We start from the raw sequence: 11,580 nt of genomic DNA, 5'->3' as shown, positions 1-11,580 counted from the left end.
CATACTAGTCACCCTATGTTATCTGACAAGGGTTGACAAACGATGTAATAATCATTCATTTAGTTATTATTTGTATATTCTCACTTCAAAGTTGGAAGATAATATTTGTAAAAATTCCAAAAAGATATATATATCCAGATGCTGAACTTTTGGAGCTGATTTTTGGCAGGAATTGTTCTTCACATCGTTCGTTAATGTCAAAAGCAAAAGCAAAAGCATGATGCTATAGGTACTAAAAAGTAAACCATAGTGTTGCCTATGCACTTTCTCCTCTTCAAAAGGAGTCCACGTTTTAGTGCTCCTCACAACTAGCCACATGTTTATTGCGTGCAAGCAATAAGGCTATAAATCGAAATCGGACATTTTTTTTTTTTTTTTTTTTTTTTTTGAGAAACAACATTGTTAGAACTTGGTTCATGAGCTCTCAATCAAAGAGAGCTCCAAGGCTTGAGATCTATGTCACCTTCCACACCCGATGGTGTTTATTTATAGTCATGGCCGTCCAAGACTCCAAGCATCAAAATAATGTTCAATTTTCCAAAGAGAAAGTAAAATTTGTTGTTCTCTCTATGAAATAAAAGGAAACCACTAGAAAATATTGCATCCTTGCTACTACAAAAAAACGCTCACAATTCCAAAATTTCAGATTGTCTGTCAAGTAAGTTGTAAGCAACAACCATTCTTTGAGGCATTTCATCAAACAGACCACGGGATAATCCATTCTCTGAGGCATTTTATCAAACAGGCGTGGGAAAAAGAAAAAATAAAAATAATGTGGAGATGCGGGGTATCGATCCCCGTACCTCTCGCATGCTAAGCGAGCGCTCTACCATCTGAGCTACATCCCCGAGTTGACGTCCAGCTTTCAACTTTATTTTACTTATACCATAGACGTCGCAATTGCTGAAGTTGAACCCAGTTCATTCACAAACAGAGAGTTCACAGGAACAAGGATTAAGGAAGGTAATATAGGTGCAAAACTAAAACTTATTGGAGTGAGTATTATACTTCAAAATTGCCTTATAAATTGATATTTAACTGGTGAGGGTAATGTCAAAGAGCTTTTGGAAAACATTATCTTATGGAAAAAATTTCACCAATGAGCAGCAATTGTTGACTTGAAGATGGCGTCTTGTTTGTAACGTCCCTTTAGAGTGTAGACTTAACATGCCTATCCACAAACTTTCTTACTACTGGGCCCAAATGTTCTTTTATTTCTTCCTTTTTTATCCGGAAATGTTGCCTTTTTTCTTTTCTTTTCTTTTTTTCTTTTGCGCCCATTGAATTGTTGCCTGTTTTGAGTTGTATACCATAAAATATTATCCAAATCAGTGTTTTCCATGAAGTGGGGTTGGTCGAAGAGGCTTGCTGACTTGACTTCCGGGGCTCCAGTCATTGTTAATGGATTACACACGGGTTGCTGTGCTCTGTAGATTGTAGTTTGGGCTTTACAGAAAAGGATTCCCAAGTCAATGATAGCCGCACCATTAATTATCTAACTGTACATCCACTTCTTGTCTCAAAAATGCATTACTTTTGAGTTAAGAGAAGGATTAACTTCTAGCAGAATGGGAATCCCACAGCTTGAAGAATTAGATTACAGAATTAAAGATCAATGAAGAAGCAAAACTATATTCCCGATCAATGAAGAAGTAAGATTATATTCCCACAGAAGAACCCATGTATAAGTTATTCTTGAGGATACATAGTCCAAAAAAGTATTAAGCTACATTCTAACAAACAATAAAAATTAAATCTTATCAAGCCACCCATAACAGCACCCATCATCTTTGTTCTTTTGCACATCTTATTGATGCTTAACCAACAAGTTGCAAACCAGTCATACTCGCAGTGTCATCTTAGCATGGAGTATTGTTAAGATTAGGAAATCATGGACCTTAGCTATTAAGGCCAAACACCTTTCACATATTTGTATAACCCGAACCCTTGGCCAGTACACCCAAAATTGCAAGCCCAACGTTTTACTCTGAAACTACAATGAGTAAACAAGTACAGGTTGAGATCTTCGGACTGAAAAAGAGGCTGAGAACATTGTAGACTCTAAAGTCCCAACACTCAATAACAACAGAGTAATTGCAGCATCATATTTGTCCAAATCTAAACTAATAAAAAAAAAAACTCAATATATAGCAGATAAATATCATTTATAAAACGAGACATGAATTACAAAGAATATGCGTAATTCATAAATTTGGCAAGAGCCATTGGTAAAGACAACTACAAGCTTTGTTTTGATCACAACCTTTAGAAATTACATGTCAATGAAGAAGAATGTGTATAAAATACAAGAACAAAAGAAAGATGAATCTCACCTTGAAAAAAAAAATCTATAAGAAAATTTTGGAACTCTAGGTGAATCAACTTTTTAAATGAAGCAAATGGAAACAAGAGCATTCATTTGGTTGTTGAAGTACGACACATAAGTTATAACCATAAATTAGATATGCATAGATATTGTGGAACAGATGTGATTTGCCTAAGGCCTTATTATTCAAGGTAATTTATTGGAGAACTCACATGCATATCGCATTATGACTCTAATAGTGACTAGTCAATTTTTTCACCATTTGCCCTCCATATATATTTTATTGAAATCGAATGTCTGTAAGTTAATCAAATCAAGCTGTATCTTCAATCTGATAAGTCCAAACTTATTCTAGTGCTGACAGGGAGTGGACTGGTTACTTGAACCTGGAGTAGGGGACAAGAGCTAGTTAATCATACTTTATAGGATGCCTTAGCTACCTGCCAGCCTCGTGAAAGAACAACCAGTCCTTGACTACTACAGATTCCAGTTTACCAATATAATAGTTCTTTTAATTAAGAAAGTTAATTCTTCAATTAGAGGAGAATTAATTCTCCAATAAGATGACAAAAATAATAAGATAGTTAGGGATATTCTTCAAATTCGCGAACCTGACAAACTAATCCAACCAAACCTGGTTGGTTTATCACAGGCTGATAGGCTAAGTTAAGTTGGATTAGAATTTTATCTTAAGCCTCAAGTTGAATCTGGTTTGGATTGATAGTTTTTTCAACATCATTTAATCCAATTAGACCCATCTTATATATAAATTTATTTTATGAACTTTACTTTTACTTGGTTTGATTTTAGTATTTTCAAAAATAATTTTGGTGAATTTGAAATTTGAAAATTTAATTTTATCGTATCATGTGAATTTTAATAATTTATTAAAAAAAAAGCTTAAAAAGCTGATGAAACCCTAATTTTTACAAGGTATGAGATATGTATACATAATCTCCCGACCCATATAAGTTGGGTTGGAAATTTCTTAACCCAACAAGGTCAAGTTGAGTTCAAAAAATCCTTAAAAAAAAAAAAAAAAAACACCCATAAACCCAAACCCAAACCAAACCAATCCATGCACACCCTAAAGATTACAACTACTGGACTAATTGAAACACCAATCCAGATAAAATAGTAAGAGAAAGGAAAAAAGAATTTAACTATCAAATTAGGGCCAAAATGGCCCTTTACCATAAATTTTCGAAATATTTGGCAAAAAAACACTGTTTTGGAAATAAACAGGAATCTACCACTTTTTCAAGTACTCGAGTTTGGTGAACTCGAGTACCCTATTTTATAGTTCCACCGTGGCTGCTGAGCTGGAAATTGGTGATTAAAAAAAATTAAGTGGTACTCGAGCTTGGAAAACTCGAGTACCATGCAACACAATACTCGAGTATACCAAGCTCGAGTACCTTTTATAAAAAAAATACAGAAAATTTTTTTTCTACAGTACTCGAGTTTACCAAACTCGAGTACTGTGTAAATTTTTTTTTTTTTTTTTTTGCTTGAGGATAATTGACAAATAAACATAAGGATAAAAATAAGTAGTTTTTCTATCTTTTTATTTATTTAAATAGAAGCATTGTAAGATATAGAGATTTTAATTTCGAAATATGAATTTAATTTCTACATTGATTAAAATTGTTCATTGTTTTCTCATAAAAATTGTTCACTATTTTTTTTTTTTTGCTTGAGGATAATTGACAAATAAACATAAGGATAAAAATAAGTAGTTTTTCTATCTTTTTATTTATTTAAATAGAAGCATTGTAAGATATAGAGATTTTAATTTCGAAATATGAATTTAATTTCTACATTGATTAAAATTGTTCATTGTTTTCTCATAAAAATTGTTCACTATTTTCTGTATAAACTATTTCTACGATTTTACATAAAATTATTTTCTGTTCAGCATTATTTAAGAAATTATTCGCTCTCTTTTTTGCATAAATTATTTTCTGTTCACTATTTAAAAAATTGTTCACTGTTTTCTCATAAATTTAAAAGCCTTTAGTTTTAAAAGCCAAATCTGCTCTCTACACATCATGTTTAAATTTCTGTTCACTAAATTTAAAAGCCAAATCTGAATGCTTTTTCATGTTTAAATTTAACAATAATTGAATTGGTTTTTTTGCATTAATAAAATTTGCTCTCTACACATCATGTTTACTATATATTCAAATCTGCTCATTGCATTCATAAAATCTATTTTCTGCATTAATTAAAACTGTTCACTATTTTCTCATAAATTTTTTTTACTATTTTTTGCATAAACTATTTTTAGCATTCTGCATAAAAGTATTTTCTCTTTAGCATTATTTGAAAAATTGTTCACTGTTTTTTCTGCATAAATTATTCAATGTTCCTCAGGTGTTTTATGATCCGGATGCTCTAATACCAATGACTACCCAAGAGAAAGCACAACAGTAATATGGAAGCATAAACAATGATAAAATAGATAACAAAGAAGTAAATAGCAAAATAGATATATTCAAAATAAGGTTAAAATGGAGTATGGAATATGAAAATAGAAACTAGTAAAATCTTACCTGAATAAAAACTTCAGTCTTTGATAAACTTGAAAACAAATTGCTGTCTTTGATATAAGCCTGAAAATAAAGTTGTCTGAAGAGAAAGGTTACAAGATTACAAGAGGGGAGAGAGTACAAAAGTCTTTCAGAGGGAAAGGGAAGGCTATTACAAAAGGATTTCTAAAACTTTGAACTTAAAAGCTTAGAATCTTAGAAACTTAGAAACTTGTCTTCTGTCTTCGTAGTCCGTCTCTTTTATAGGTGAAATGAACCATGATAAAGTAACCTGAGTAGCTAAATTTAACTCAAGTTAATCTGTCGGTGGTATGGAAATTAGTACTGATGAGTAATAGTCTGTCTGTGTCTATCTGGGAATCTTTCAAATCTCAGGAATCTATCAGATCTCTTTTTATGCATGCTAGTAAACAGTAGTAACTTTTGAACATCTGTTTGTATTTGTTTGGACTGTCTTGATAGTTTTACTTAATGCAAAAAATAGATTTTATGAATGCAGTAAACAGATTCAAATATACAGTAAACATGATGTCCAGAGAGAAAATTTTATTAATGTAGAAAAACCAATTCGATTAAAATCCTGTTCATGTAGTGTTTTTCAACAATTTCGATTTTCCATTAAGATTTCACGATTTTGTACGTTCGACAATTTTGAAATTTTCTTCAAATCAGGATGATTAGTACATTAGTACATAGTTTTAAATCAAATTTTTTAAATAGTGAACAAGAAATAATTTATGCAGAAAAGAGAGTGAACAATTTTTTAAATAATGCTGAACAGAAAATAATTTTATGCAAAATCGTAGAAATAGTTTATGCAAAAAACAATGAACAATTTTTATGAGAAAACAATGAACAGTTTTAATTAATGCAGAAAACAGGTTTTATGAATGTAGTAATCAAATTCGAATATAGAGTAAACATGATGTGCATAGAGCAAATTTTATTAACGTAGAAACAGATTTTATCAATGCAGAAAAACAAATTCAATTATTGTGAAATTTAAACATAAAAAAGCATTCAGATTTGACGTTTAAATTTAGAAAACACGATTTCACTAGGTGTTTTACGAGGAAACAGTGAACAATTTTTTTTAAATAGTGAACAGAAAATAATTTACGCAGAAAAGAGAGTGAATTCACTTTTGCAAAATTAAGGCACTGTACATCTTAAATAGGAGTCTGAATTCTGAAAGTAACAGAGTCAACTTCTATTCCATCACTTGGAAACAAATAATACTTGGTTCCATTTGAATCATTGTGTAGTCCCACCACATAGAAGGGAGCCCATCATGATGAGACACTGTCCTACCACTTGTAGAATCATACAAAATGGTGATTAAGTCACATCCATTTTGTTAAGGTAATATTTTTATTGATAAAAAAAAATGCTCAATTCATGTTCATGTCAACCTCAGGAATTAATTATCATTTAAAACTCAAATGGATTTCATGCTCTATTCTTGTATTGAGCATGTTTTTTCGTGAAGCCAACAAATGTGAAATATGTTAACCTTAAACAAACGAAATTATCATGAAGTCTTATTATTTTTAAGCATTGTTGCTTCTGGTTTGTAATGTGAAAGATCTAAAAAAAAAAAATTTTCTGCTCAGTTTTATTGAAGTCCCTATGCCAACTCAATATTCCATTGGACCACATAGAATAAAAATTAACCGAAGTGTATATCAGTACATAAATTGTAACTTTTAAAAAAATTTAGGGAGAAAAAAATAAACTCTATGCAAAGTTTAAGAACAAAGCAATAGTTTACCCCAAAAAATTACAATTATGTGAGTAAAGAGGCATGATATTATTGAGGTAATAACTGGTTTTTAGTCACACTTGACAAGAGGAATGCATGCTGATAATTTGCTCATTGGACACTCAAAGAGGTCACCAACTTTGCATCTTTGTGAAATTTACGTTTATATTATAGAAAATGGGATTGTTGTTGCGTGCAGAATGGATTAACCACGTAGAACAGATCCACTTTTAATCGAGTGATGACACTTGTAAAACTTTGAGTGTGTGACACTCACTATCATCAATCTATTTGCCATTCTTTTTCCAGAAGTATAAAAGTTCACAACCTTCAATCAATCATAGTGCCATAGTTAAAGGAATCATTATAACCGTTATCAAACAGGTCCAATCAATGGTCTACATTGACCTAGGATACTTGTGTTACTGTCAAGGACATGAAAAAAGCAGGTCTTAGTCTACCTAGTTTTCAATTTTATGGTCACCAATCAAACGTCTTTTTGGAATTAAGAGCACCCCCATTTGCTATTCAGGACTGAGAGTGCCCCAAACCCAACATCTGAGGCCTAAATAATCCAAAGAAATCAATACAAATACCTCCAAGCAGCACAGCACAATCCCCGCCGATTGAAGCAAGGAACCACAAAAGACATTATCACAATACTTCGCTTCTGCATAATGCATAAAAGAAACAAAAAAACACTATGCACTTGTGACCTGTGGGCCTAATCTCTGTCTCTCTCTTGGTTTGAAAAGGTATTTCATGCATTATTAGATATAGGAGAATATACATAAGGTATAAACTTTGTGATTATATAAATCTCTCGCGTATTGATATATATATATATATATATCATATACATGAGAAAGTTGTATGAGATAGTTACAATTCGAAATACACAGTAGCCAAGCCCACAAGGGCTCAAACTCCCAAAAGCAAACCAAAACCCATCACCATTGCACACGCATACAGACACAGCAATACACGTCATCAAACAAACAAAACAAAAGTAGATATTTTTAAAGACTCAATCGTTCACTCAAGAACTGATCTCCAACACACCCAATAAATGTTTCCTCAGTACCTCTGTGCTGTTCTCCTGTCTTTTACTTGAATCCACATCCAACACTGTCTCGTTTCTACCGCCATTTTTAATAATCCTTAACTCTCTCTCTCTATCTCTCTCTCTGACTGATGCCAATGCCATAAACAAAAAGACAAAAAAACCACAAACTCCACACCCCTACATTTCATGGCAGCAGCAACTTCAACAACAACTACTAGTACTAAACTCAAAGCCCAAACAACCCACCAAGCCCAAACGCCGTAAGTACCGGGAAACCACTATCTCAGCCTCTGCAACTACCGCCACTGAATGCCCGACCCGGAAACTTGACCCGCCCACCATTGTCTCACCTGACAAAAACAACCCCTGGTGCTGTCCAGCTTCAAACTCAAGACCCCCACCACCACCACCTCCCCCATCTCCACCTCCTCACCGTACTCCGAACCCGAACTCGGAACCCGAGTCTTCGTCCAGCTTCAGGATCCGATTGTCGCCGGTAGTCTATCACCCGTAATGGATTTCACACCCACTTCAACAACGACGATGAACGGTCACGATTCGTTTCCTTCAAGCTTCACCAAATTCAACTCCGCACTCACAGCGGGTCTACTAAACCCGATGTCGCCACCTCCGCCACCCGATAAAACCCGATCCAGCCCGACCCTTTTCGAAATGATGGCCAGCGAACCCGATATCCATCCCAGACCACCGTCTCAGATCCCACAATACCAAAACGCGACCGTTTTGGTCCCCGCAAAGACCCATTGCCACAGGACAAACAAGCTCTCACCTTGCAACGAATCTCTGAAATCTTGGCCACTCGGAGCCCCGGGAACCAGTTCAACGACCCGAACTCCAGCGACGTGAAGCTCACACTGAGCTCCAAAGATGGCGTCAGCGTGTCGATGAATCTCCACCGTCAGATTCTGGTGGCGCACAGTAGGTTCTTCGCGGTCAAGCTCTCTGAGCGCGGGTCCAAGCAACAGAGTCAGAGGCCAACTGGGTCACCCTGCATTGTTGAGATTGCGGACTGTGATGACGTGGAGGTCTACATCGAGACCTTGAGGTTGATGTACTGTAGGGATCTCAGGAAGAAGCTCATGAAAGATGACGTTCCCAGAGTTCTTGGTATCTTAAAGGTAAAAATTTTGTTTATTTTTGGAAAAGTTTTGTGTATTTTGTTTGATTGCTGAGAAAGTGAAGGAATAGATGGAATGTGGTTAAGAATTTATGGGTTAACTATAAGCATTTGGGGTTAACTTAGGTGGGTTTTCTATCTTTGGAAAGTTGGTGAATGAACAAGATTCGAATTTGTTTTCTTTTTATTTCTTTAAGGGAAATTTCGTTTGGGGATTTTGTTTTCAGGGTTTTTTGCATTGTTCTGTTTGATTGCTGAGAAACTGTAGGAGTAGTTGGATATGCTAAAAAAAAAATTGGGTTTTAGGAATTGGGGTTTGGGAGTTGAGAAAACTTTAGGCTTCTGTTTTTGGAAAGTTGGTGAATGAAAAAGAATCCAATTTGTTTTCTTTTCTTTTTTTAATTTATTTATTTTAGGGAAATTTAGATGCATCAGTGTTATATCATATATGCATTGCTCTGTTTGATTGCTGAGAAACTATAGAAATAGTTGGATGTGTTAAAAATTTTGAAGTTTTTGGAAGTGGGGTTTGGGAGTTGAGAAAATTTAACCTTTGTGCATAATTCAGGTGGATTTTCTGTATAGGGCAGCTGGTGAATGAAAAATACTCAAATTTTGGTTTAGGGTTTGGGTGGTATTGAAATGGCTCCTGTTTGTTTTATTTTTAGGTATCAGCTGCAATTGGGTTTGACGCTGGGGTTTTATCTTGTTTGGAATACTTGGAAGCTGCACCATGGGCTGAAGATGAAGAAGAGAAGGTGGCTTCATTGTTGTCTGAGCTCCGCCTTGAAGGTGTTGGAGCAGGGGAAGTTTTGAAAAGGGTTTCAATTGAGGTTACTAGTGGAGCTGAGGATGGCAATGACAATGAAGAAGTGCTGCTGAAACTCTTACATGTAGTTCTTGAAGGGAAAGACGAGAAGGCGAGGCGAGAAATGAAAGGATTGGTTTCAAAGATGCTTCATGAGAATTCGTCGCAGAATGATCTTCGTAAAGAGTCGTTGTACTCGGCTTGTGATGGGTGTTTGCAATTGCTTTGCCAATATTATTTGCGGGCAGCAAAGTCAGACTTAAAGGAAGTGGGTCAGATTGCACGGCAAGCGGATAATTTGCATTGGATTTTGGATATTCTGATTGATAGGCAGATTGCTGAAGATTTTTTGAAAACATGGGCATCTCAATCTGAATTGGCTGGTGCACATTCTAAAGTGCCTGCAGTTCATAGGTTTGAGGTTAGCAGAGTTACAGCACGGCTATTTGTTGGGATTGGGAAGGGGCAGCTATTGGCTTCTAAAGATGTGAGGTGCTTGCTACTAAGGACATGGCTAGAGCCATTTTATGATGATTTTGGGTGGATGAGGAGGGCAACCAAGGGCCTTGATCGGCACTTAATTGAAGATGGTCTTAGTAACACGATTCTCACTCTGCCTCTTGCTTGGCAGCAGGAATTTTTGCTCACTTGGTTTAATCGTTTCTTGAACTCTGGTGAAGATTGTCCAAACATACAAAGGGGTTTCGAAGTTTGGTGGAGGAGATCTTTTTGGAGACGGAATAGCGAGCAGGAAAGGCAACGACCATTACGAATTACAACTGCTACCATCGAGAACTGAAAGTCAATAGTGACATGCAAATGGGTCTGTTTATCTCCCATTACCTTCTCGTGATCACTTTGGTCATGATTCTTTATTTAGGGTGATTTTGTTCTTTTATCTTCTTCCTTTCTAAACCAGGATGGACAGTATTTCATGAAGTGAACTTTCTGATAGAGGTGTATGGTGTATTTGCCTTGACTGAAAGTAGCCGAGTTTAGCCTGGAAGAAGATAAAGATCTACGTTTGCAACTCCCATATCTTGTTGAGAAATATACTCAGAATTAGTTTTCTTTTCTAATTTGATGGCCAAAATGGCCCTTTACCATCAATTTTCGAAATATTTGGCAAAAAAACACTGTTTCGGAAATAAACAGGAATGTACCACTTTTTCAAGTACTCGAGTTTGGTGAACTCGAGTACCCTNATGGGAGCTTAAATTACCTAGTCCCCCCCCCCTCCCCCCCTTTTTTTTTTTTGATGATTCGCTCAAATTACCTGGTAAAACAACATTATAATAAGCTCTCTTTTTCATTACAGGCTGTGATGTTTTGTTGCTTCCCTTTCACTTTTATTTTGATACCTTGCCAATTTTTGGGTATATATCATGTGAATCTCTCTCTCTCTCTCTCCCATAGTTTATTTTTTCTCCTGGAGTTTTTTATAAAAAGAAGCTGAAAGATGCTATAACTAGGTCAAAAAAAGATTAACACTATCTATGTGGCATATCCTAGGAGATCCTATCAACTAGATTTGCTTTTATAAAATTGGATAGTTACAATGTATAGAGGAAAAAAAAAATTGAATAGTTGCAAATTGAACACTATTCTCCTCCAAGAGGAGAACAATAATAATGTCACATGGCACTAAAATGTACTGTCTTGTGTTCTTTACAGTATAAATTAGAATCATTATATATTTCCGGCGTAGGGCATTCCAACTTATAGCACATATAATTATCTTGATGGCCTCCTATAAAATAACCTAATACAAAAATGCTGGGCTAATACCATAGTGGTTGGTCCTGACCCACATTTGTATTCATGGTCACCCCAACCATGATAAAATAAATAAATAAAACTAAAAAGCTGTAATTGCCCTGCCGTCAGTATTAGAGTTTAGAAGCACTAATCATTTGCTATGGCAGAAA

General features: G+C 35.0%; 1 protein-coding gene and 1 non-coding gene across 2 annotated transcripts; one reads left to right on the top strand and one right to left on the bottom strand.

Moving 5' to 3' along the window:
- Positions 1-775: 775 nt before the first annotated feature.
- Positions 776-848, bottom strand: TRNAA-AGC (transfer RNA alanine (anticodon AGC)). The gene has a single exon. It is a non-coding gene; the product is annotated as a tRNA-Ala (tRNA).
- A 7,232-nt stretch (positions 849-8,080) lies between these two features.
- On the top strand, positions 8,081-10,731 carry LOC112025688 (BTB/POZ domain-containing protein At1g63850). Its single transcript, XM_024058370.2, is given in 3 exon segments — positions 8,081-8,466; positions 8,469-8,845; positions 9,513-10,731. Coding segments are annotated over 3 exon segments (1,563 nt in total). The 5' UTR covers positions 8,081-8,219; the 3' UTR covers positions 10,452-10,731.
- The last annotated feature ends 849 nt before the right edge of the window (positions 10,732-11,580 follow it).

This window comes from Quercus suber, unplaced genomic scaffold (genome assembly GCF_002906115.3).
Source record: "Quercus suber isolate HL8 unplaced genomic scaffold, Cork oak 2.0 scaffold_802, whole genome shotgun sequence".
In the NCBI taxonomy this organism is placed as follows: domain Eukaryota; kingdom Viridiplantae; phylum Streptophyta; class Magnoliopsida; order Fagales; family Fagaceae; genus Quercus; species Quercus suber.
Note: the sequence above shows the minus strand (reverse complement) of the source record. Positions and strands in the feature narration are given on the sequence as shown.